General features: G+C 45.9%; 1 protein-coding gene across 3 annotated transcripts; it reads right to left on the bottom strand.

The window, feature by feature from the left end:
- Positions 1 to 29: 29 nt before the first annotated feature.
- On the bottom strand, positions 30 to 27,776 carry LOC146567830 (uncharacterized). Of its 3 annotated transcripts, XM_085285779.1 has the most exons (9): positions 27,578 to 27,776; positions 27,189 to 27,326; positions 26,807 to 26,970; positions 16,794 to 16,925; positions 14,799 to 14,912; positions 12,821 to 12,955; positions 12,541 to 12,674; positions 12,402 to 12,450; positions 8,595 to 9,689 (listed from the first exon to the last, which is right to left on the bottom strand). In XM_085285779.1, the coding sequence occupies exons 3-9, from the start codon at positions 26,957 to 26,959 to the stop codon at positions 9,540 to 9,542; spliced, it is 867 nt and encodes a 288-aa protein (XP_085141905.1). In that variant the 5' UTR covers positions 26,960 to 26,970; positions 27,189 to 27,326; positions 27,578 to 27,776; the 3' UTR covers positions 8,595 to 9,539. The 3 variants fall into 3 exon arrangements, with proteins under 3 accessions (XP_085141907.1, XP_085141905.1, XP_085141906.1); XM_085285781.1 differs by lacking the exon at positions 8,595 to 9,689 and adding an exon at positions 30 to 1,423 and having other exon boundaries at positions 26,807 to 27,326; XM_085285780.1 differs by having other exon boundaries at positions 16,794 to 16,922; positions 26,807 to 27,326.

Raw genomic sequence — 27,776 nt, 5'->3', positions numbered from 1 at the left:
ACCCCATCATCCACTCATCTTCCAGACTACACAGGACAATAGATGCCCGGGCTGAGATCTTCCTCCACCTCTCCTATATCTCCCGAAGAGAGGAGACCTCCTGCAACATGTAACAGCCTCCCCCACCAGTTGAAGAGTCCCCCAGGTGGCTAGATGCACAGATGTGAGAAAAAAGTATATTCCTTACTGTTGGGGGGGAAGGGAGCGCCATGCATCGCAAAGACCAAAGTCGCTCATATACTGTTTGATTATATTTGTGGACTGCCAATTACGCTGAGTTCCCGCTGTATTGAGCCTATCCATTTCTTCATTAGTCGAAGGTTGAGGTCGCCTCCAAGAACAAGTGTGCCATCTAAGTGTTCAGAGAATGCACTGAAAAAAACGTGAAAGAATGAGGGACCATCAACATCTGGACCATATACACTTGCAATACATAGCTTTTTTATCAAGTATAGATAGTTTAATGATTAAGAATCTGCCCTCTGGATCTATAACTGTATCGAGTACCATGAAATTAATATTTTTATGTATTAAAATTGCTACTCCCCTTTGTCTAGAATTATAACAAGCTGAGAACACATTGGGAAACTCAGGTGTTTTAAGTTCATTCGAACCTCTAAGAGGTCTGTGGGTCTCTTGTAAAAGGACAACATCTGCCTGTAGTTTTTTGAGTTGGTTAAATATTTTTAACCTCTTTTCTCTGGAGCCAGCTCCATTTATATTACATGTAATGAACCTCAGTGCACCCATAGATGTGTGTGTATAACTAGGGATGTACGCTTTGTGTGTCGCTTAGACAGGTGGAAAGAATACATCACTTGTTCATAAATAAAGAGAAGGAGAGAGAGAAAAAAATGTGTGGCGAGATGCTCCCTGAGTCTGACTACGAGTCTGACTAGAGTGACGGTGTAAATTCTGCTATGATATCACACTTAAGATGCGATTTGATACTGGTAAGTTAAACAGATGTTAATGCAAGTTAGTGTGAGTGGATAGGGAAAGGGTGTAGCGGATTCTTATCTGGTGTGAGGTTAATACAGCCACGGAGTGATGTTGGGGTCTCGGTGGAGCTGTCCGTCCACGTACAGCCGGTCCACAGCGATGACAGCGCGGGAGCCCTTCTGGATGAAGCCGCGTCGGATTGGGAAGAGGACCCTGCGTCGCTCCAGGATCTCTTTTGGGAACTAGTTGTTTACGCTGAAGTCCGTTCCTTTTAATTCCCTGCCACGACTTTTCACCTGTTCCTTTTGTTTGAAGTGGCTGAATTTGGCCACAATAGGACGTGGTCTCCCGGTCGCAGCCCGCATGGGGCCGATGCGATGTACCCTATCGAAGGCGATGTTCTTCACCATGTCCTCCGGCAGCTTTAGGTGGGTTTTGATGAAGCTTTTCACCGTGGTCTCCGTGTCTTCTCCAGCGGCTTCTGGAATACCAGAAAATACAAGATTATCATGCATGCCACAAGCTGGTAGATCAATAGCTGTCTCTTTTATTTATTTATTTTTTCTGTTTAGCTGGGTAACATTGTCTGTGAGACATTTCACCGACTCCCTTAGCGTGGCATTTTCAGCAGCGAGGGTTTCCACCTGCTGCTGGCTGAACTCCAGGGATTCTCACAAGGATTTAAATTCCTGGTGAAGAATTTCCACCAAGGACAGGCTTGCATCAAAACTGGACAATCGCTTGTCGATTTACTCCAGTATGTTGGCAATATCTTTGTCTGCTGGCGATGTTGTGCCGGGGGAATCTGCCGGGCGACATTTTTTCGACGACGGCGTCTCAGATTTGGCCAGGGAAGATGCACTCTGAGCCTTCTTCATTACGAGATCCTGGAAGCACTGATTGATGTCATCTTGGAGAGCCTCTAAACTCTCCCCGCTGTTCTCCAGGGTGTTGGAGATGATTTAGACAAGTATTGTAAGTTATAAGACAATTGATAAGTGTATTTGGTAATACTGAGGCTTAAAGGAATTTGTTCAATTCTAAACTACCATTCGCTTTAATTTTCCGCCAAAATCTCCGGCGTCTGACGTCAGTTACAACATGAGTCGCTTACCTTGTCCGTCACTTACCTCAGGATCTCACTCCCTTCCATTCCTAAATATGTGTGCGACTGAGAGTTTGGAAAAATGTGACTGAAATATGTGAATTGTTTTTCTGTATTTGTTTGTGACTGTATTGTGAAAAGATGGCGCCGGTGAGGTCGGCTGCCGTCACGACTGCTCCGACCACCTTTTCTTTGTTTTTGTTTTTCAAGTTAGTTTTCAGAGTTTTTAAATCGGCAAAATCATCACCATTGGGTACATTAGGTATGACAGTGACACTCTTGTTTCTATTGGTATACAATGTACTTACAATTCGAAGTTTTTAACTCTGGATCCGAGCTGGCCGAGTGAGATCTTGAGGGAGAACAAAGGACAAGACGCGAAGTGGCGGCCGCGAGGGAAACGAGCCGGCGTCAGGAACAGGCTGAGAACTCGTGCACACCGCACACCTCTGCCTAGCATCCTGCTTGCCGCGTTACAGGACGCACTCGACGACGCAGACTGGGGCATGTTCAGGAACAGCTCCGATGATGACGTCAACGTGTTTACGGAAGCGGTTGTGGGATTCATCGGGAAACTAGCGGATGATACCGTGGAGACAAAGACTATCACAACGTTTCCCAACCAGAAGCCGTGGGTGGATAAAACCATCCGCGACGCTCTGAGAACCCGCACCGCTGCTTACAACACGGGACTCACGACGGGGGACATGGACCCGTACAAAACCGCATCATGGCCCCCCCACACCCTCTAGCAGATCATTACATGAAGGAACCTTTTAAAAAAAACAAAAAAAAACAAGCGCGTCCATGCTCACAGGTGTACACACGGGTGATCACACCCACAAACTACACCCTTTTTGGCTCCTACCTCAAAGCACACTGTGTTCTGTTGATCTTATGTGCTGCACAATAATGTTTAACATTTAGTATTTACTGTCATATTCCCATATATCATTGTGATGTTGTTTATTCTATTACTCTTGTTCTCTTCTGCTTGTTTTCTTTTTTCTTTCTCAGCAGGCGGTCCAGGTGATTGATATATGCATTTTTTTTTCTGCCCGTTCTGATGGTTTTTGTCTTTTGCCCTTCTCCCCTGTCCCTCTTTCCCTCTTTCTTTCTCCCCTTCTTTCCCCCAGTCAAGTCTGTCCCGTATTCAGTAAGTGAAAATAAAATAAACAATAAAAGGTGAATCAAATGGACCATTACGGCAAGGCTGGGATGGTCAGTTTGGTAAAGTAAATCTGTTGGGCATCTTTCTTTGCCTTTAGACAACAATTCTGATGGCAAAAGAGCCAAACGGGACAGGCAAAAAAAAAAACAAAAAAAAAAAAACAGCGTCATATGATGTGCGGAAGGCGGTGAAAGAGGCGAAGCAGCGCTACGGGAGGAAACTAGAGTCACAACTCCAACAGAGTGACTCTAGGAGCCTGTGGCGGGGACTAAGGACAATAACGGACTATAAAGCACCAACAACCGGTATGACGAACGCGGCCGTGACTCTGGCAGACGAGCTGAACACTTTCTATGCTCGCTTCGAGGCTGAAGCTAAGGACTCCAACGATGCTAGTGCTAGCGGCGCTAACGGCTGCAGACAGGAAGATACTGCCAACACCGGAAACGTGCTCGTCATCTCCGAGCATGAAGTAAGGAAAGCCTTCAAGAGAGTGGAGGAGGTGTATCAGGGTGTATACCTCACCCCTGACGTCGTTGCCCACCTCTCAATTTTAAATACACTTAGTCATTGAGGGCTAGCAGGAGGGACCATGCGCTTACCTGCTGCTCCTTGGCAGGTAGCTCCATGCCCTCCTGGGTTTTAATTGCACCTTAGAACACATATGCATCAACACTACAATGAGCGGGTGGAGGGAGGTTTGGAGTCTTCTCCCACCCCCATTCTCTGCGGCCTGCTGGAGCGGGGGGGCTAGTAGGAGGAGTTGGCCGTCCGACTGCGGTCTGGGGTGTGGGGCCTCCCTGCTGCTGCGGAGTCGGGGTGGTCTGCCTCTCCCCACCGCAGGGAAAAGGGTAACACCACCTGGGTCTGGGTGCAATTCCCCCCTCCAGGGGCAAGGGTACCTAGACCCGGTTTGTAGAGTACGCTTGGGGAGTGTGATCGTGTGTACAGCGTCTCTTTATGTCTGTCTCCACGTTGGTTGAGTGTGGAGTGAGTGCATATGAGAGCATGAGGGTGGGAATGGATGTTTGTGTCTGTGTGTGCCTGTATGTCTGTGTCTATATGTCAGGTTGGGTATCAGACGCCACCTCTCTGGGGACACCTCAGGCCCTCCAAGGTTTGGAGGCCTATCTCCACCCACCACCACTTCCCCTGCCGGTGGCGGACTCCCTCAGGTGTCGGTGTGTTGGTGGTTCTTTGTGTCTGGGGGTGGGCGTCCGGGTACACACCGGCTCACTCCTTGGCGGCCGCTTGTCGGGGCCTGGGGCCTGGGGCTCGCTCGGGCCCCTTTGGAGGTGGGGTGCCCCCGGCCTCTCGGCCTAGGGCTCGGTCACTCAGGCGCAGCTGGGGGCCGGCGGAGCTCACGGGCGCGTCACTGCAACTCCCCCTGGCTTCTGCTCCGCGGCTGCTGAGTGAGCCCTCATCTGGGACTCTCCTCAGCTCTTACTGGAACAGTGGCGCGGCTGCCCCTCTGTTGGTCTTCCATGGTCTCTTGTGTTCTGGGGGCCTCTGGATGTCTGGAGTTTTGATCTCCTCCATACCCGCCTCACACCCTGGAGGACGGGGCTGTGGCCCCCCCACACTCCCTAGCAGATCATTACATGGAGAAACCTTTGGAATGCAAGCATGCTGATCCACACAGGTATGCACACATGGGTATTCACAGACGCGGACTAAAGCTTTCTTGGCTGCTGCCTCAAAGCACACTGTGCGCTGTCTATCTTGCGTGCTGCACAATATCGTTTATTACTTAGTAAATACTGATATCTATGACTAGCTAGTTTATTGTGATGGTGCTTTGTTTTCTCTATTATTATGTTGCTCTTTGTTGTTTGCTGTCTCCTCTGTTTGTTTGTTTGTTTGTTTGTTTGTTTTTTCTCCATACAGGTGACCCAGGAGTTTTTTTTTTTTTTTGTCTCTCTTCCCCCCCCTTCTCACCGTCTCTTCTCCCCTTGGGTTTTCTTTCTTTCTCTCCCCCTCTCTCTCTCATTCATTCCCCCTGTCCTATTTATTAAAAAAAAAAAAAAAAAAGAGAGTGGAGGAGTCCAAACCGTCATCAAACAGCTCTACAGACACAAAAACGTGAAAATATAAACAACCAGACTATCAGCAGTGATTTAAGTACTTTAAGACCTGTGTGAAAATCATTTACAGTATATATCACAGAATTTAAGGCCTTTATAATCACAGAGCATACAGAGAAAAGTACTAAACTGAATCAATTTCAGCTTTTGTTTCTCATGATGTATATTGCATCAATAATTAAATTTCATTATCTGTATCTTTACCACACATGTGCCACACATCGGACTACAAACACGCACATTACCAACTCCGGAAGACGATCAAAGCAGCCAAACGTGAGTACAGGGACAGGGTGGAGCAACAGTTTGACAACCCTCGGAGTATGTGGCAGGGACTAAACACGATCGCAGACTTTAGAGGGAAAACCAGCACACCGCAGACCACGGCCTCTCTGTGTGAGGATCTAAACGTATTCTACGCTAGATTCGACACAGCGAACACCATGAGACCGGACAGTGTGCGCACCGCGGATGACGTCAGTGCGCACACTGTGTCTGAGGAGGATGTGCGGAAGTGCTTCAGGAAGGCGAACGCACGCAAAGCTACTGGTCCGGACGGGATTCCCGGCCACATCCTCAAGTCCTCAGGCTCAGCTGGCTGGAGTGTTCACACACATCTTCAACCTTTCCCTCTCTCTGTCTGTAGTCCCAGCCTGCTTCAAAATGGCCACCGTCGTCCCTGTACCCAAATCCTCCACCATCTCCTCATTGAACGACTGGCGACCTGTAGCCCTGACCCCCATCGTAAGCAAATGCTTCGAGAAGCTGGTCAGGGACTTCATCTGCTCTGCACTACCCGACTCACTGGGCCCTCTACAGTTCGCATACCGCCACAACAGGTCCACTGATGATGCCATAGCCCTGACACTACATACTGCCCTGTCACACCTGGAGAAGAGAGACACGTATGTGAGAATGCTGTTTGTAGATTACAGCTCAGCATTCAATACCATCGTTCCCTCGAAGCTGGACAGGAAACTGCAGGATCTAGGACTGAGCAGCTCCCTCTGCAGCTGGATCCTTAGCTTCCTGTCTGACAGACGCCAGGTGGTCAGACTGGGCAGCATCACCTCATCCCCCATCACACTGAACACTGGTGCTCCACAGGGGTGTGTACTGAGCCCTCTCCTGTACTCACTCTACACCTACGACTAGCCACTAACAACTCCAACATCATTGTGAAGTTTGCGGACGACACTACAGTGGTGGGTCTTATCACCAACGGTGATGAGACAGCTTACAGGGAGGAGGTCAGCGCCCTGACCCACTGGTGTCAAGACAACCATCTCACCCTCAACGTCGCAAAGACAAAGAAGTTGATAGTGGACTTCCGGAGGTGCAGAGAAGTACACACCCCCATCACCATCAACGGCGCTGCTGTGGAGAGAGTGAGCAGCTTCCGGTTCCTTGGTGTACATCTGGCTGAGGATCTTACGTGGTCAGTACACACAAACAAAACAGTGAAGAAGGCGCAGCAGCGCCTCTTCTTTCTCAGGAGACTGAAAAGATTCGGCATGAACCCCCGCATCCTCAGGACCTTCTATCACTGTGCCATTGAGAGCATCCTCACTGGATGCATCACCACCTGGTACGGCAACAGCACCGCCTACAACCGCAAAGCTCTCCAGCGAGTAGTGCGGTGCTCTGAACGGATAATTGGAGGTGAGCTTCCCTCCCTCCAAGACATCTACAGGAAGCGGTGCCTGAGGAAAGCGGGGAGGATCATCAAGGACTCCAGTCACCCCAGCCATAAACTGTTCAGACTGCTTCCATCAGGAAGGAGGTTCTGCAGCATCCGGTCCCGTACCAGCAGACTGAGAGACAGCTTTTTCCATCAGGCCATCAGACTGCTGAACACGTCATAGACACCTCAGCTTCACTACTGGAACTTCAACATTATGCACTCCACACTGTATATAAATGCCACTTGTTTTGCACATATTCAACTCTGTATATTTTATATATTTTATTATTATTATTATTATTATTTATTTTAATTTCTTTTTACTATTTAATTTGTAAAAATGTGTATACACACACACACACACGTAGGAAAATATTTAGTATACACATCCAGAAATGCATACACTATTATATATTGTACATATATTTATTAGTTTCAGGTTGGCCATTCTTGTATTTTGCTCGTTTGTGTTGTTGCCTGTTAATGTTATTGTATTTTGCACAACTCTGTTGCTTGTGAAGCTCGCACACAAGAATTTCACTCGCATGTGCTGTACCAATGTACCTGCACATGTGATGTGACAATAAAAGTGATTTGAGATACTGTAGGTTCAGTGAATGCTTACATTTCACTGATTAGAATATACTGGACATTCAAAGCTAAGATTCAGCGCACTGTGTTTAGAGGCTGGGATTGGATGAACTCATCATATATTCAACCTTTGATCATCATTTATGTCCAGTTGAGAATTAATCTGTGCACTCACATATTAAATGAACTGAAATCAGTAGTGTGATCTCCAGTCTTGATATATTGAATAAGAGAACTGACAGCTGTTATTTTAATCAGCCTGTCTCAGTTGTTTTAACTCTTAAGTATCACAAAATAATGTGGTAACATCTGGACTGACGAGTTTACTGTCAGCATTTTAATCCTAGTTTAAAGGCTGTAGGCTGCAGCCGTTGCTCTAACACTGTATGAATGTAACAGGGCTCAGTGCTGGTTCTAATAGCCTGACCTGCTTCCAGCTTTATTTGTGAAGAGCACAGCAGCTTACAAAACACGTAGCTAGCTCGTACAGCTGCGACGTAAAATTTTCATAAGCTAAGATGACCTTAAAATAACGGGGCTACATGCGGTGATGCTAGCGTTAGCCATGTTAGCACGTTACCTTCACAGGTGGTCAGACTGCCTAAACAGGCACTCAGTCAGAGGTTGGGCTCTCTGTTTCGCTGCAGGGTCCCTTCATCCTTCACATATCCGTGTCGAGCCGAATGTAAATCCCGAGGCTGAACGGCCTTTGTACAAGCACACAGGATTCTCAGCAGGGCAAAGCTATGAGCTAGAAAAATCCAGGCTGGCAGGCAGCCAACATCTGTCCAACCAATCAGAGAGTTCCTTACATCCCACAGTGTGGCTAATTTGAATAGCAGCAGGATTTTTAAAATGAAGTTGTTAATCCAACTGCTAATCCACATGTTAATCCCTGAGCGAACAGGGAAATGGATTTTGAAATGCAGTTTATTAAAGTGCAATTCGAAAAAGATTTTTGAAATGAAGTTTATCAAAGTGGAATTTGAAAATGTTTTTGAAATGAAGACTTAAAAAGCATTTTAAAAATCAGTTTATTAAATTGGAATTCAAAAATGAATTTACAAATGCAGATTTTGTTCTACAATTCATTATTTAAGCACAGAATTCTTTATTTCGATGCGCGCGGCTCTTGTGGTCCTCCATAGTAGAAATGTGAGATAACAAGAAACTAAAACAATCTTCTACTTTGTTTTTCTGAACTTGTAGAAATGTCACATGCATATGTGGTTATGCAGGTATAGATTTACTTAAATATAACCAGTCCATATATTGGTCAACTGTGACAGTTGAACTCTATCTCACTGAGTAAGGAGACTAGTTAGAACCTGAGCAGAGGGTTAACATATGATGTCAGTATTATCTAAAGGTCTTTGGAAGAGCTATAAAAGGGGTAAATGCAGTGCCAAGTTCTGCATAATCAATACAGTTAAAAGAAATATCCAGTTCAATAAATTCAGATGAGCAGAAATATGACAGGAAGTGTCAGTGAATGAGTCCTAAGCACAGGGATAAGAACCACTAGCTGATCGTATTCATCTGGATCTTGTTTGATGATGTAAGATCAGAACATGAGGACTGACTGGGCTGAGCCTGTTTCCTGGGGAAACTGGTCGGAGGGTTAATAGGTGCTGGACCATACTGTCCAGTCCACTTATCAGTGCTGGCAGTCATGTGTGAACCTCTTCAGGGATTCAAAGTTACTTCTCTTTAAGAAAAATTTTACTAGTCTACATACATCCATTTGGACACATGCTCAGTCATCTCAGTCACCTGCCCCTGTTCCAAGCCCACAGGTTGTTTAAGAACAACAAAAGCCCCGCCTCGCACAAATCACTGGGGTGGCTATAAGTCCATTCTGCAGCTCTAATGTAGTTTAAAAACTCCTGCTCCCTATTCAACACTTTAAGTAGTTAAAATGTATTGAAAAAGTTCTAAATCCATTTCTTATGTTGTTACAAGCTACCCTGCTCTCAGGTAGTTAAAAAGTGCACCGAGCCCGCCCTCCAGCACCTCCTTCACTGGTTTTAGCAGCGGGTTGTGGACAATGTGAAGTCCTTTATCCAGAGGATGGCAAGCAAGCTTCTCCAGCCGGGACAGCTGGTGCATCTCCTGAAAGTAACCATTGTGTTTATCACCAATAAAGTCATCACTATTATCATTATCATCATCAGTATCATCGAAGTCATCACCATGCTTCCAGCACCACTATCACCATTATTAGTAATATTATCACAGAATTGTGAAAGAGACTGAAGGTTATGGAGAGACAGATAGACATACATCTTATGCTTCATTATACCTAACCCTTTACATGGTGTTAGGGTCCAGGTTTAATATTGGAAAGAAATAGCTGCGCAGTGTTAGCAGTGCCATGAATACGTCCATTTAAAAATCTGCATCTTGCATTTATTCAGGTTACCTTTGTCTAATATTAACATTTGTTTAAATAAACACGTCAGTGTGTCCTTAAAAAGGTGGGGAAATAAAGAACGGAGCAAATACGTTTTTCATGGCATTGAACTTGAAATACATGTGAGAATTAAGCGTTAGCGTGAGAAATGCTGTTGTGTGAATGTGGATATGTATACAGACTAGAGATGGCATGATACCACTTTTTTATGTCCGATACCGATATCATAAATTTGGATATCTTCCGATACTGATATGAATCCAATATAGTGTTTTTTTTAATCAATAAAACTGTTTTTTTAATATCTTGCTGCATTTTGTATAAGTTCATACTTGTTAGGGGTTGCTGAGTGGATGTGGAGAGGAGGACTCAAATGCAGGAGTCACGGTGAAGATGCAGGGTGTTTATTGTGAGGGAGGAATGACGAAAACAGGAGATGGCTGGCTGGCTGGCTGGCTGAACGGCTGACTGATCTGGACTTGGAAGGCAAACAAGGTGCATAGACAGCAGTGACAACATTAATGACACAACGCCGACCCGGAGAGAACTGAGGACTTAAATACACTGGCTGAACAATGACTGATAGGTGACAGGTGAGTGAGCAGCTGAACACAACTGAACTAACGATGCATGGAATAAGAACTAGAACATAATGCACACAGAGTAACGTAACACAAAACAGGAAGTGGAACGTACAGAGGATAAACAGTGGGCATGAACTGAAAATACTGGGTCAACAACCCAGAAACCCTGACAATACTCAAGTTTAAAAAACAAAACACTAAAGCCATTCTGTTATACCTGTATGCAAAAAATACACTGCACCCAAAATATTTCATAGTCCAGCAACACTGATCAACTCAATAAACTTAAACCTGCACCATCCTCCCTATTCTGGTATTTTAAAGAGTACTTAGCAGAAATATTAAACAACCTAACTAATAGGGTTGCAAACTCCTAGCAAAAAAATATAGGGAACTACCCCCCACCCTCAGCCTCGTGATGCTTAATTGATGTAATCAACTTTAATTTAATGCACGTGTAAAAAAAAAATGCACAGAAATCAATTATTTTTCTACAATAATTAAATAGATTCAACATCTTTCTTCAACAGAATTGCAGACTGCACAGATGGTACCTTCCCAAAGGAAAAAGTACTATAGCTTAATAGGGTATATTAGACTTAACAGTTACTATATACAGTAATGGACTTCTATTCATTTTACATCAGATTAAAACTTTGGGTGTAAGAGTCAGATAATTATTTAATAAAAGCTAGACATTTTAAATGAGAATAAGAAAGGAAAGTATGTCTTTGTGCCCCCCTTTCCCTGTTAATGCCCTACCTATCCATCTGGCTAAACCTTGCTAGACCCGCCCCTGCACAGTTACCAGCTGTCATCTACGTAGAAAAAGATCCTGGTGGAGAAAGTAATATTAAATAAATTCTATCAACAGCTTATCAAGCTTAAACGTGCTGCTGTTGTTCAAATGCTGGTTTCCTCTTTCTGGTGCAAAGTGGGCCAAAAACAAAGAAGAGAGACGGACTCGACAGAAAAGCCGATCAGCTGATCATTGATCAGTTTCATGATTGAAGTAGCAGCAGGAGAGCGAGAGAGAATGAGAGGCAGTCGCTCCATATATCGGTTGATAAGCTTAAGGTGGGAATGCTTTACATGTTTGTTTACATGTTTGGTAGCGAGACTCCAAATACTCAACCAGACCACTGACAGGTCTCACACGCCACAGCTGCTCTATCACGTTACGCATACTGCTCCGACGTGCTATGGTTATGAGCTGAGTTACGGCATGTCGCAAGTTTTGTGAGGTGCTTTTTTGATATTTAATGGTTCAGATTACATTTTTTGTTTCTCTCCAATATCCGATCCAGTAATTTAGGTCAGTATCGGACCGATACCAATACGTAATATCGGACGGATACCGATGTAATATCGGATCGGCCTATCTCTAATAGAGACACGCTTGAAAGCTTTTGCTGTTGAAGTAGAGTGGACCAAAAAGTTGACACAACATGCAGAGAGTCTTTTTCCTTTTTCTGAGAAAGACTGCCTGTGAGCTCACCTTTCACGTAGCCATGCTTCATACAGTTCTAGGGTAATGCGCACAGGGCAGGGTGAAATAAACTAGAGTTAGAATAAATTAATGGTGAAAGTGTTGAACTAATTTTCATTGATAATTTCTGTTAGCATCTGTTAGCAGGTTTAAAGACAGGCAGGCTGATCACAAAGCTTTAATGTGAAGCCTGGATTGGAGCCCTGTACTGGAGATGCCAGGGCACCAGTTGTCATCAATATCATAATCACCATCATCTCTGAAGATATCGATGACCATTACTATCAAAATGATTAGTGTCATCATCATCATCATCCTTCACCAGTGGAGCTGTTTACCTGTGGAACATCCTTGATGTCGTTAAAGTCGAGATTCAGTAACTCCAACCTGAAATCAAATCAAATACAAATGTGATACACACACGCCACTCCAGTGGGGCGGAGTTACGTGGATTTGGTTACCTGGTGATGTGGTTACCTGGTGAGGCAGCAGAGGGCCTTGGGCAATGAGTGGATGCTGTTTCCCTCCACAATGAGAATTCTGAGCTCCACCAGAGCCTGAATGTTCTCTGCCAGGTTCTCTAGACGGTTAAAGGCCAAGTGAAGGAACACCTGGGGATTTTAAACATATTAGCTAATCCTCTCTGAATCTTCTACAGGTAGTTGTACTGAATAACCAGACTACTTATTCCAGAGTTTAGCACACGTAAACATACACAGTATTTCGAATTTGTGATATTAGCCCCACATGAACATACCAGAGCCTTCATGTTGTAGACACAGCCCGGGATGTGAGTGATGAGGTTGTGACTGAGGTTGAGCTTCCTCAATTGGGTCAGATTAGAGAGAGAAGCCGGCAGCGATGACAGCTGGTTGTTGGCTAAACTCAGCACCTAGAACAGGTGGTTTAGATAACCACATATATTACTCCTGTTTTCCACTGCAAATCCAGTAAACCTCAGAATAAGTGGATCAAAAATACCGTTGTCTTATTTTTAGGTGTATCCAAAATCTTGTGTTGCACTGTTTAGCTCCAAACCAAAAGCAAAGCAAACTTTGTGCTATTTTAAGGGAAAAGACTTGCTGGAAAATATAGTGTATAGTGTATGATAGTTAAGGACCTTTAACTGACAATCATCTGTTCTGTTGTTTCCTAAAGGTCTCTTTATTCTTTTGTATTCAGTGGCATTGTTTCTGTTTATGCCATGGTTTCGGACATATTGGGTTTGTTTTGTTTTTAATTTCCTTTCTTCCTTATTAAGGACGAAACCATCTAGGTCAGGAGGAGTTCAGGACCAGCAGGATGGTAAGCATGCAGGAGCAGAGTGGCATGGACAAAATGAGAAAGAGCAAGAAGCTGAGATGATAGCTGGCACTTCAGCACATTCATTTCATGTGCCAAGCTGCATATGATGTGCTACCCAGTCCAGCAAATCTGCACATCTGTGACAAGAGTGAGCACCAACATGTCTTCTATGCCCAAAGGAGAATATCCTAAAAAGCCTTTTAGGAGGGCCACTGCCTCCGGCCAATGCCAGGACCAGTTGCTGAAGTGTGTGGTAAATGCATTTTCAGTGCAGATCTGCAGCCAAAGGAAAATCTCCTTTGTTAGGGCTGGAGAGAAGCCTCAGTTAAACTCTTGACCATAGGGGATGAACTCCAGTCCTCGAGAGCCAGTATCCTGAAACTTTTCCACGTGTCCCTGCTGCAACGCACCTCAATAAAATTGGTAGGTCATTAGCAAGACCCTAGCAAGACACTATAGACCTCTCTAAAGTACCAAGAACATGTAAATCAGTGCCAGTGGAGCAGCTTGAGAACAAACAAAGTGGTAGGCCATCACTTCTGCCACTGAAGCCGCAGAAAGAGCCTGCAGGTAGATTTGGATCAAAAGGATGGGTCCTCACTTCATGACCTCAGGAAACATCACTGATGATGTGTCCCCTGTGTATGCATCTACAAACCGCTTCTCCGTCATTTTGGATGTGTGACAATCCAGGATCAAGTGAATGAGACCCAAGTCACACAGACCTAGAAACTATTCTATGGCAATCATCTGTTGTGAGGGAAAATGAGTATTCCCCACATGTTTGGCAAAAATATCTGCATAATACCCACAATTTAAATGGAAATGAGAGACTTGTCCGCAAATACTGTCCAGGTATTCTTCAACCAATCGTGGAACAGACACAAAATGGAAAATAGGGTCCCCTTCTAAGTAAAAGTTACCCCTTTTTTAAATATAGTGGCTGCAGTTCTGACAAACAACTTTTATTTTGAAGGCAAACGTTCCCCATTTCTGGTTGAAAATTATGCACTACTGAGTATTTGCAGGCAACAAAGAAAACTACAGACAACTGTAGCAACCAGAGCAAAACATGAGGAGCTTTTTGTATCAGCCACACTATAAATGTGGCCAACCTTTCCTCCAGTTGCTGAACAGAAACCACACCCCACAAACACCACCTGAACCCAAACTATTTAGTGCATCTTAGTGCATAAAGTGCATCAAGTGACGAAACGTTTCTCCCACTGAAAACGCTTCGTCCAGATGAACAGAATCAACTTTTGGAGATTTATTTACCTGGATGAATGAGCATGCATGAAAACGTCAAGCATATTTACCTGCTAAAATAAAACCTGCACAACATTTTAAAGAGCTGTTTTCAGGAGCAGTGATCACAGTAGCAATGTCAGTAGCGCTAAAGTGAGAAGCTGAAGAATTTTCAGCAGTACCTCCAGCTGTGTGCAGGCGCCCAGCTCTTCAGGAACCTCTTTAAGTCTGTTTCTGTAGGCAAATAAAACTCGGAGTTTCCTCAGCTGACCGATCTCTGGTGGCAAATTGCTCAGCTGCACACACACAACACACAAATAACACCAGGAACAAGCATCTTACCATAAATATAAGGAAACAGATATAAGAGAAGCCATTCCAGGAAATAAAGTGAAAGATGTTAGAATTAAACTCTTCACAAAGTGCCCTGAAATCCAGATTGAAATATAGAATAATTATAGACACAGGGTGTCACGGTTCTGGGTCAGTTTGACCCAGTATTTTGAGTTGTTATGTTTTAGTGTGTTTTTGCATTTTGGATTCTTTTCTTATTATGATGATAATGATGATTATGACTCTATGTTTCAGTTATTCTTGTTTAGGGATTAGTCCGTAGGTTTTGTGTTCTCATGCTTATTGCAGGTTTAGTTCAGTGTCTAGTCTGTCTCTCAGTGTCGTGTCTGCGTCTTTGTTTAGTGGTGTCTTGTTTCCTGTTTTACTCTGAAGGTTCATGTTCCTGTCTTATGTCAGTGTTTCTAGCGTTGTTCCCCCTGTCTCATTAGGTCTTATTCCTCCCAGCTGTGTTCCCCTTCTGTCTCTAATTCCTTGATGACTTCCTCAGTGTTTTTAAGCCCAGTGTGTCTTCGTGTCAGTGTCGTGTTGTCTGTTAACATTCCTGTCATTCTAGCTACACGTCATGAGTCATAGTTTTTCAGTCTCTCTTCTGGTCATGTTCTCATAGCCTTTCATGTACCAGTCCAGAAGACTGTCTTTTGCTTTTTCATGTCATGTGCGTACCTCTTAGTTACAGTCCAAGTCAGTCTTAGTTTTTCTTAGTCTTTAGTTGTTTCCCAGTTTAGGCCCTTTGTTTAGGTCATTGCCATAGTTTATGTTTGGTTCTTTTTGCTTTACTGTTTACCGGCCCTAATAAAGGCTCACTTTAAGTTCAGTAAACGTTTTGCCTCCTTCGTCTGTGTCCGCACCTGGGTCCTCCAAACACCCTCCTCACGGTCTGCCCTCGCAGACCGTGACACAGGGAAAATAAAACTCTGAATAAGAGACTTTATCAAGTGTTGAGGGCTGAAAATTTCCTGTTTACAAAACATTTCACAAACAGGTTTAGCTCACAGGTTAAGCAAGGCTAACAGCATATGACAGAAACAGCCTGCCATGCATGCTGGCACTACTCAGGGCTCATTATGCTGCTGAAGGTTGAAGGAGGGTGGAGGCAGAAACTGGATCCTGGTAGATTTCAGTGGGGATTAGAACTTTTATTTATCCAGGACACTGAGCAGCTGCACAGGAGGAGGAGGCAGAAGGAGGGATTGAAGGAGGTCAGTACCTCACTCATAGGTACATTACATGACTTTTACTTTAAATTAAACACATGAACATCAATATGCTCTCACTGGTGAGCTCGTGAAAACACCTGGATAACACCTCCTATTACTGAATAAAAGACTTGGATGTTTATCAGGCTTCAGCAAGAGACTCTCATGGTCCATCATGGGAAATGTAGGATCTAGTGTTTGTGGAATAGTATGTCTGTCCTCTCCCCTGCAACACCTGTTCTCTAATAAGATGATATAATTTCATGGAAGAGCTGTTTTTAAAATCACCGCATTAAACGGTTTAACAGGGTTCATGAGTGTTTCCTTAGTTTTTTTGTACAATAAAGGGTTACTGTTGATCAACATGAGGGATAAATATCTATGTGTGTGTCGTGTTACATGAGTGTTTTCTTGTGTAACTTTGTATTTGCTTTCATTTCCATCCTCATATGTTCTACCATAAAATAAACATCTGGTTTATAAAAATTTTAGCATCAAACGTTTGAATTATTCTGTAACCATGTGGGAGTCAGTCTTTGAATGAATCCTGACAAACTCCTGCGATGTCATATGTTAAAACTAAAATGGTTCAGTGGAGGAGGAATGTCAGGTATCAGGTGTGTTTACCTGGTTACCCCACAGATTGAGGACCACCAGGTTAGACAGCAGAGCCAGCTGAGAAGGAAGAACAGTCAGGCTGTTGAGAGACAAATTCAGCTTGTCCAACTCCAACAACTCCCACAGTTCATCTGGAACCTCCTGTAGAGTGAAACAGAAAAGGAAGCTGCTGCTTTCCACTCAGAATTCACCACACAGCTGGAAAAGTTCTCACAGCACTGTTCTTTAGTGTACATATTTAATTTTTTTACATCACAAAAGACAGAAAATGCAGCTGACATGTGGAAAGCCTGATGTTTGAATGCTCCTAAATGTTGCTCGATAAAACAGCTTAATCATTTAAAATAATAATTAATATTTCAACCAGTTACCAATAATATGGCCTAAATGTGTCACGGCCAGGCGAATCAGCTGCACGCTGATCAGCCCTCTCTGTTTCTCTCCCTCTCTTCCTCTTCTCTCTCGCCGGGGCGGAACTCACTGTGGGTTCACGCCCTCGGGAGATGAGACACCTGGGTCTCATTAAGGGGAGCAGCATTTAAGCCAGGAGGTGACTGCTGTTCGTCGCTGGATCGATCTCTACCACGCGTTAGTGAAGTCAAGCTACAGCAAGTTTAGTTAAGAGTGTTTCCCTCTGTGCGTCGTTCTTAACCCTGTCTCCCTGTCCACAGAGCTTCCTGGATTTTTCCCCCGTGTGATTCCCGTGTGGCAGTGTCGGAGTGTGAGCCTGTGATCGTGTGAGTGGATATTCTGAAGAACGCGTCCTTTCCCTTGGACTTCCCTGGAGACCCCTTCTCCCCCCACTCCGCTGTATATAACACCCCCCCCCCTGCACATTCTTGTATATACACCTGGTGACTTGTAAATAAACCCTTCTTGTGAGCATCAGAACCGGAGTCCTGCGCTTGAGTCCTCCTCCAAACCGTAACAATAATGATCCAGCCATCATGGACTCAGCGGACTCAAATCCCACCCAGCAACCCGTCCTCACCCCGGAGGCAATTCTGGAACGCCACGAGCACATGCTTCGGCACATAAATCAACAACTGGCCGCACTCACTCAAGCCCTCGCTCAACGTCTACCGTCGGTAAGCCCACCCTCACCCCCTCCGTCTGTTTCTCCTGAGCTATCGGCTCCAAATCCATCTGCAGCCGCTCCGCCTGTTTCCCCCACGCCGGCTTCCACAGAACCTCCAGAGAGATCGTTACCAGCGCTGGAGCCTTTCTCGGGTGAGTTCAATAAATGTGGTGGATTTTTGACTCAGATCACCCTACAATTCCGTCAGTTACGAAGAACATATGAGACAGATGGGGCCAAAATCGCCTTTATGGTTCAATTGTTACATGGGCCGGCATTAAACTGGGCGCAAGCTGTTGTAAGAACAGCCCCAGACATTTCTTACGAGGACTTCCTCACCAAATTTAAAAGTGTTTTTGAAAGAGGCACCGGAGCGGAGGCGGCTGCCCACAGACTGTTAAATTTGAAGCAGGAGAGGCGGTGTATGGCGGATTTTTCGGTCGAATTCTGGACCTTGGCCGAAGAAACTGGCTGGGGGCAGTCGGCATTGATACAGTGGGGCAAAAAAGTATTTAGTCAGCCACCAATTGTGCAAGTTCCCCCACTTAAAATGATGACAGAGGTCAGTAATTTGCACCAGAGGTACACTTCAACTGTGAGAGACAGAATGTGAAAAAAAAATCCATGAATTCACATGGTAGGATTTGTAAAGAATTTATTCGTAAATCTGGGTGGAAAATAAGTATTTGGTCACCTCAAACATGGAAAATCTCTGGCTCTCACAGACCTGTAACGTCTTCTGCAAGACGCTTTTCTGTCCCCCACTCGTTAACTGTATGAATGGCACCTGTTTGAACTCATCATCTGTATAAAAGACACCTGTCCACAGCCTCAAACAGTCAGACTCCAAACTCCGCCATGGCCAAGACCAAAGAGCTTTCGAAGGACACCAGGAAAAGTATTGTAGACCTGCACCAGACTGGGAAGAGTGAATCTACAATAGGCAAGCAGCTTGGTGTGAAAAAATCAACTGTGGGAGCAATCATCAGAAAATGGAAGACATACAAGACCACTGATAATCTCCCTCGATCTGGGGCTCCACGCAAGATCTCATCCCGTGGGGTCAAAATGATCATGAGAACGGTGAGCAAAGATCCCAGAACCACACGGGGGGACCTGGTGAATGACCTGCAGAGAGCTGGGACCAAAGTAACAAAGGTCACCATCAGTAACACACTACAACGGCAGGGAATCAAATCCCGCAGTGCCAGACGTGTTCCGCTGCTGAAGCCAGTGCATGTCCAGGCCCGTCTGAAGTTTGCCAGAGAGCACATGGATGATACAGCAGAGGATTGGGAGAATGTCATGTGGTCAGATGAAACCAAAGAAGAACATTCTGGTATAAACTCAACTCGTCGTGTTTGGAGGAAGAAGAATACTGAGTTGCATCCCAAGAACACCATACCTACTGTGAAGCATGGGGGTGGAAACATCATGCTATGGGGCTGTTTTTCTGCCAAGGGGACCGGACGACTGATCCGTGTTAAGGACAGAATGAATGGGGCCATGTATCGTGAGATTTTGAGCCAAAACCTCCTTCCATCAGTGAGAACTTTGAAGATGAAACGAGGCTGGGTCTTCCAACATGACAATGATCCAAAACACACCGCCCGGGCAACAAAGGAGTGGCTCCGTAAGAAGCATTTGAAAGTCCTGGAGTGGCCTAGCCAGTCTCCAGACCTCAACCCCATAGAAAATCTGTGGCAGGAGTTGAAAGTCCGTGTTGCTCGGCAACAGCCCCAAAACATCACTGCTCTCGAGAAGATCTGCATGGAGGAATGGGCCAAAATACCAGCTACTGTGTGTGCAAACCTGGTAAAGACCTATAGTAAACGTTTGACCTCTGTTATTGCCAACAAAGGTTATGTTACAAAGTATTGAGTTGTATTTTTGTTATTGACCAAATACTTATTTTCCACCCTGATTTACGAATAAATTCTTTACAAATCCTACCATGTGGATTCATGGATTTTTTTTTTCACATTCTGTTTCTCACAGTTGAAGTGTACCTCTGGTGCAAATTACTAACCTCTGTCATCATTTTAGGTGGGGGAACTTGCACAATCGGTGGCTGACTAAATACTTTTTTGCCCCACTGTAAGTACTCTCTTGAATAATATTTGTAATGAGTTAAAGAGAGAGTTGTTGATGAGAGATGTTCCTAAGACCCTGTCTGATGTGATTACACTATGTGTGAAGCTGGATGAGCACCTACGGGCGCGTCGGGGAACCGGAAACTACATTTCCCAGAGGCCCCCGGGGCGCATGGAGACGTCAGGTGGGGGCACGCCTAGCGGCAGTCACTCATTGGACAGCATGGAAGAAAGTGAACAGCCCATGCAACTGGGCCGCTCCAGACTGTCGTCCGAGGAGCGGTATCGTCGCTGGAGAGCTGGTGAGTGCTTTTATTGTGGCCGCAAGGGCCATATTGCCATGGATTGCCAGGCGCGGCCAAAAGACAGCGCCCGCCAGTAGCGAGGAGTGTACGGGTGGGCGAGGTCACCTGTTCTCAGTCTCCTCCTCGTCTCATGATTGCGGCTAAGCAAACGGTTCGTCTCAAGACTCATTCTCTCGACGCTCTGATCGATTCCTGGGCAGAACAGAATTTTATTGATTCCTCGCTGGCGCTAAAATTAGGTTTTAGCACGGAGCCTCTGTCTCATTCACTCAAAGTCACAGCCCTTAGTGGCCAGCGTCTTCCAGACATTACTCATGTCACAGAACCGATTTCCCTGTCTCTTTCTGGCAATCATGTTGAAACCATACAGTTGTACGTCTTTAAAGCCCCATTCACACCACTAGTCTTGGGCTATCCCTGGCTATGTCAACATAACCCTGTGATTGATTGGAGGAAAGAAAGTATTTCGGGGTGGGGGGAGGAGTGTCACATGTCCTGTTTAAAAGCCGCCACCCCCGCCATGAGCCTACCACCCAATAAAACTATTTCAAAACCGCCTGATCTGTCCTCCATACCGTCTGTTTATCACGACCTGGCGCAAGTGTTTGGTAAAGATAAGGCACGCTCCCTTCCCCCTCACCGGCCGTACGATTGTGGGATTGACTTCCTCCCAGGCGCGCCGCTCCCGACCAGTAGGTTGTATAGCCTGTCTCGACCGGAGCGGGAAAGCATGGAAAACTACATCAATGAGTCATTTGCCCCTGGTCTCATTCGCCCCTCGTCCTCACCTGTTGCCGCTGGTTTCTTTTTTGTCACCAAGAAAGATAAAAGTTTACGGCCCTCTATTGACTATCGCGGCCTCAATGCCATCACAGTTAAAAACAAGTATCCCCTCCCTCTGCTGAGTTCCGCGTTCAAGCTTCTCCAGGGTGCCACCATCTTCACAAAGTTGGACCTGCGCAACGCCTACCATCTGGTGAGGATTAGGGAGGGAGACGAGTGGAAGACTGCTTTCAATACTCACCTGGGCCATTTCGAATATCTTGTGATGCCTTTCGGTCTCACCAATGCTCCAGCTGTGTTTCAGGCTCTCGTGAATGATGTGCTCCGAGATTTCATCGACCATTTCGTTTTCATTTACTTGGATGACATCCTCATCTTCTCCCGATCTGCAGTGTTGGGGAGTAACGGAATACATGTACCGCCGTTACGTATTTAAAATACAAACTATGAGTAACTGTATTCCGTTACAGTTACCGTTTAAAAAGGTGGTATTCAGAATACAGTTACTTTGTTGAATTAAATGGATTACACTGCGGTACTTTCCTGTTTCATATTGTCGCGGGTCAGGACTGTTTGGGTTTTGTTTGACAGCTACGTTCTGTTGTTCCAGGCGGCAGCGTTACGGTTGCCATGGTTACAGGGCGACGCTCTCTCTCTCTCTCTGCGACTGTGTGTTTCCTGGGTGAGAGAGCGCCTTTTCGTTGTTGTTGTTGTTGCTGTGCTAAGCTAACAGGCAGAATGCTACAAGCATAGCTCTAAAGAATTTTATGGATTTTATGGATTTTATGGAATTTTATGAATTTCATGGGCAGTGTAGTCCGTGTTGCAGGGAGAATGGACTGCCATACACGTTATGGGTCTGTGAGCGCGAGGAGGGAGAAAAAGGGGAGTGGAAAAGTACGAGCTGTCACCGAGCAAAAACGGGAGCTGGAAGCATGTAAATATAATAATAACCACTGCAGCCAAGAAGAGTGCCTGACGAGCCCAGTTGTAAGTAAGCTATTAAGACTCGACTGTACACCGTGTTCGTGTTTTCCTCCGAAAACAATAAGTTCCGTTGGAGCAGCCTTTCAACGCCTCTCTCTGTCTCTCGCGAGAAAAGTTGACCCAGACAACAAAGTAAAGCTATTTTTCGGCTACGAGCCGACAGGGACCCCGCCGTATTAGTCAGAGGTCCCTTTACTACAGTTCGGAGCCGCGGACCTTCAGTAATAGTAATAAATCACACAGCAATAGTACATTCACGTTGTTGTAAAAAGCATGATAATATATTAAGTAATCCAAAGTATTCAGAATACGTTACTGTCATTGAGTAATGTAATGGAATACGTTACAGAATACATTTTGGGGCATGTATTCTGTATTCTGTAATGGAATACATTTTAAAAGTAACCTTCCCAACACTGCCGATCTGTCGCCGACCACAAACGCCATGTCAGCAAGTCCTTCAGCGTCTCCTCGAAAATCGTCTCTTTGTTAAAGGGGAGAAGTGTGAGTTTCATGTCTCAACTGTTTCCTTCTTGGGCCATGTCATCGATCGGGGTAACCTCAAGACTGATCCCGCAAAGGTTCAAGCCGTTGTCGCCTGGCCAACCCCTTCCAACCGTAGACAGCTTCAAAGCTTTCTGGGGTTCGCGAACATGTATCGGCGCTTCGTTCGCAACTACAGTAAACTGGCCCTGCCTCTGACCCGTCTTACTTCTCCCAAGGTTCCCTTCTGCTGGGATGAGCTGGCTCAACGAGCATTTGCCCATCTGAAGGACCACTTTGCCTCGGCGCCCATTCTCGTCCAACCCGATCTCGACCGGCAGTTCATTGTGGAGGTGGACGCCTCGGACGCTGGAGTGGGGGCGGTGCTTTCCCAGCAGCAAGGAGGTAAGCTGCATCCCTGTGCCTACTTTTCACGCCGTCTCACCTCTGCAGAGAGCAACTATGATGTGGGAGATCGAGAGCTACTAGCCATCAAGCTAGCCCTGGAGGAGTGGCGCCATTGGCTAGAGGGCGCTGCCCAGCTATTTGTGGTCTGGACCGATCACAAGAACCTGGAGTACATTCAATCGGCAAAACGCCTCAACGCCACGCAAGCCAGGTGGGCCCTGTTTTTTACTAGATTCCAGTTTACAATCACTTACAGACCCGGTTCCCGTAATGTCAAGCCAGACGCCCTCTCACGCCAATTCGCCGCCTCCGAAGACGCAACTCGGGACTCTCCCATTCTACCGCCCACCTGTGTAATCGGGGCCCTGACCTGGGAGATCGAGTCGGCTATTCGAGAGGCTCAGCGGACAGAACCAGACCCTGGAACGGGACCTCCAGGGTTGCTCTTTGTCCCCTCCTCAGTAAGGTCACGAGTGTTACATTGGGCTCATACTGCCAGATTCACCTGCCACCCGGGGGTCCACCGCACTATTACCTTCCTCCAACATTTCGCCTGGTGGCCTTCCCTTGCCAAAGACGTCCGCGAGTACATTTCCGCATGCTCGACCTGCGCTCAAAACAAGAGCGTCCATCAACCACCCTCTGGCCTCCTTCACCCTCTGCTGACTCCGAGTCGCCCTTGGTCGCACATCGCTGTTGACTTTATCACTGGTCTGCCCGTCTCGTCAGGTAACTCTGTTATTCTCACCATTGTGGACCGCTTCTCCAAAGCTGCTCATTTTGTCGCCCTCCCTAAGCTCCCCACTGCTCTAGAGACCGCCCGGCTGCTAGCTGACCACGTGTTTCGCCTCCATGGAATCCCCACGGACATTGTGTCAGACAGAGGACCGCAGTTCACGTCACGTGTCTGGAAGGAGTTCTGCAGTGCCCTCGGAGCTCAGGTCAGTCTCTCCTCTGGTTTCCACCCACAGACAAATGGCCAAACGGAGCGTGCTAACCAGGCGCTCGAAGCAGCTCTCCGGTGCCTGGTCTCCACTAACCAGTCAACTTGGAGCGAGCAACTGTCATGGATTGAGTATGCTCATAACAGCCTTACCTCCTCTGCCACCAGTGTGTCCCCTTTCGAGGCGTCCTTGGGCTATCAACCGCCACTCTTCCCAGCCGTCGAGGGTGAGCACTTTGTTCCCTCTGTCCAACAGCATCTTCGGAGGTGTCGGCGCGCCTGGAGAGCGACTCGGGCCTCCCTTCTCCGCACGGTGGAACGCAATAAGCGCCTGGCGGATCGCCACCGGACCCCTGGTCCCACCTACACACCTGGACAAAAGGTTTGGCTGTCTACCAGATTCATCCCACTCAGGTCTGAATCCAAGAAACTGTCTCCCACTTTCATCGGTCCCTTTGAAGTCGACTCTGTGATTGACCCTGTCTCTGTCCGCCTTAAACTGCCCCGGAATATGAAGATCCATAACGCCTTCCACGTGTCGCAGGTGAAGCCGTGTCTCTCTAGTCCTCTGTGCCCTCCTTCCGGATCCCCTCCACCCGCCCGGGTCATTGATGGCCACCCGGCTTTCACCGTTTCGAGGATCATGGATGTCCGGCGCCGGGGGCGCGGTCTGCAGTATCTCGTGGATTGGGAGGGCTACGGGATGGAGGAGCGTTCTTGGATCCCGCGGGCGGCCCTCTTGGATCGGGGTATGGTGCGGGCGTTCCATGCGGCTCACCCTGACAAGCCTGGGGGTCGCCGGGAGGCTCCCGTCCGGGGGGGGGGTACTGTCACGGCCAGGCGAATCAGCTGCACGCTGATCAGCCCTCTCTGTTTCTCTCCCTCTCTTCCTCTTCTCTCTCGCCGGGGCGGAACTCACTGTGGTTTCACGCCCTCGGGAGATGAGACACCTGGGTCTCATTAAGGGGAGCAGCATTTAAGCCAGGAGGTGACTGCTGTTCGTCGCTGGATCGATCTCTACCACGCGTTAGTGAAGTCAAGCTACAGCAAGTTTAGTTAAGAGTGTTTCCCTCTGTGCGTCGTTCTTAACCCTGTCTCCCTGTCCACAGAGCTTCCTGGATTTTTCCCCCGTGTGATTCCCGTGTGGCAGTGTCGGAGTGTGAGCCTGTGATCGTGTGAGTGGATATTCTGAAGAACGCGTCCTTTCCCTGGAGACCCCTTCTCCCCCCACTCCGCTGTATATAACAATATAACACCCCCCGCACATTCTTGCATATACACCTGGTGACTTGTAAATAAACCCTTCTTGTGAGCATCAGAACCGGAGTCCTGCGCTTGAGTCCTCCTCCATACCGTAACAAAATGTCCTCTCCTGTTGAAGCCAGCTCATATTTTCATTGTTTTAAAGTCATCAGTATTTATTAACACGAGCCCAAAACATACTGTGCTGTACTGTGTGAGGAGAAAATGCCCATCGTTTCATCACATGGTGTGATTACTGTGTGAAAAGTCACTGATAAATGTCACGCTGGCACTGATCTAATGCTTGTTCACAAATGTGCCAGTGTTCATTTTGACAGATGAAGAAGTTAAAAAGAAGTTAAATATTTAAACTTGGGTCAGTGTCTTATGAAACAAATCTACAGTTAAAATATGTTTACACACTGCCAGTCAAAAGTTTTAGAACAGCCGAACTTTTGTCCAGTTCAAGTCATTCAATCCAATGAAAAGCTGAAATTGTACAAAGGTAAGTGGTGAACTCTCAGAGGTTAAACAAAGGTAAGATTACCCAAAACTGAAAAATAACGTGCATTTCAGAATTATCCAAAAAAAGGCCTTTTTCAGGGAACACAACATGGGTTAACAGTTTAAAGCTGTTCTGCAGTAATGGAGGTTGATCAGGCGATGAAAGCTGGTGCTACTAACTCCTACAGGTGGTTCTGGATTACTTACAGCCCCCTCTGTCTGCATAAAAGCAGTGTTGGACCACACTGTGGTACCATACCCTCATCTCTCTGCTGTTTGTGCTAATGGAAGCTCAAGGTGGAGGCGACCGTTGGTTGAAGACTGAATGGGGATGGCTATATATTGGGACCACCCTGACGCTTGCTACCTTTAATAAAATATTTGATTGTTGTAAAACCACAAACCCTTGGCAGCGTTGATCTTTCCTTGGGAGCAGGGAGTGGGGCTGTTATTCGTTTTGAGGGTTTTTTTTGGTTGCCTCTGGGTTCCCCCCAGGTGGGGGTGTAACAAGTTCATGATTTCTTTTTTAACTGCAACTGCTTGTTTGTACTATGCTTTCAGTTCAGAGTGCAAAGAGATATTAAAATGTATAATTTCTAATAAAAAAAAACTTCTAAACCTTTTGACCTGAGTGTATATAACAGGGATCTCATCATGTGTTGCGCAGTATTCAAAACTATAGTTAGTGGGTGAGGTTTCAATTGGTTCTGTGTTACCAGTGGTATTCAGTTCAATTCAATTCAGTTTTATTTATATAGTGCCAAATCACAGCAAAAGTTACCTCAAGGCGCTTCATATTTGAAACTAAAATCTCTGCAGTGATTCAAAGAAAACAATCCTAAGTGGATTTGCACTTGCTCATAGGCAGCAAGAGTTGGAAAGCAAACAAAGGAGTTTAAATAAGTGAAGATTGATTAAGGCTGGCATGAGGAACCAGATGCTGTCATATCTGATCAGATCATATCTGAATAATTGACTGCGTTCCCAGAAGGATGAAAGAGGTGTTGATCACAGTGCAGGCTGATGATGGAGCTTCAACCTGCATCTGAGATAACACTTGGATCTTGGATCTCATAGGGCTAAACTCTGAATGTACAAGTGTAGACACCAGGATGTGTGCTTGTACATTATTAATTGAAACCACAGAGATGGCAGCAGTGGCCATTTGTACCTAAAAGCAGGTGTTGCTGTCATACCTTCAGACCTCGGCGAGCCAGGCTCAGAACATTGTATCCAAACTGTTTGACGGTGAATCTTCGTATTCTGTCTGCTGATGTCAAACTGTCTTCCCTCCCTTCGCTCCTCCTCTTCTCCTCCTTCATCTCTTCTGTACACACTATTCCTCCCATCTCCCACGTTCCTTGTTCACAGAGTTCAGAGAACACAGCTGATTAGTTTTCAAAAACTCAACCAGCTGTGTGGTGATGAAAGCACATGTTTCTCTGCTGTGGGACAGATATTACATGTGATTGTGTTCAGAGGCCAGAACCTCTTGTCTAGGTGTTGTTCTAATGTTTCAAATTAATTTCTACAATACAGATGTTGTGATGTGATGTTCAGGTATCTTTTTTTCCTAACAGGCCTCAGATCAACAGATGTGATCAAGGTTGAAGACAGCTGTTTTTCCAGTGTCTGTCCAGATGTTTTTCTGCTGTTCAGAAGTTTCTTAAATGTCCACTCTCGTCTCTGGGACCAGTCAGTTGCATTTCTTGCCTCCTGTAGGTTAGAAACAGATTTAAAATCCACACACAGTGGGCAAGATCGCATTGCACGTGTCACCAATTTTCTAAGTAAATATATTTCTGAAGGTGCTGCTGACATGAAATTATCACCTGATGTTGGTAACAACCCATCCAATCCTCACATGCAAAGAAATCAAACCACAGATGTCCATAGATTATGTGTAATAATGAGAAATGACACAATACTTGAAGAAAAAACCCATTACAGACACTTTGATATCCTACCTCACATCTGGACATGTTTCAGCAACGCAGAGCAGAAGGATCAATGCCTATTGGCAAAATCATGGCATAAACAAGCGGCTGTTTATCTGGCACTGACAGAGAGACGGACATCAAGCTTGAGAAAAGGAAGGAAGTCTATTTAAGGAAGAATGCGCACACACACACACACAGCTGCTCCTGTCAGTCTGCTGCACACTCT

The sequence above is a fragment of the Mchenga conophoros genome, linkage group LG9, assembly GCF_057382185.1.
Source record: "Mchenga conophoros isolate Kocher_MC1m ecotype Shallow Benthic linkage group LG9, M_conophoros_male_GT1.1, whole genome shotgun sequence".
NCBI classification, from domain to species: Eukaryota; Metazoa; Chordata; class Actinopteri; order Cichliformes; family Cichlidae; genus Mchenga; species Mchenga conophoros.
This window is presented reverse-complemented; position numbering and strand designations above follow the sequence as displayed.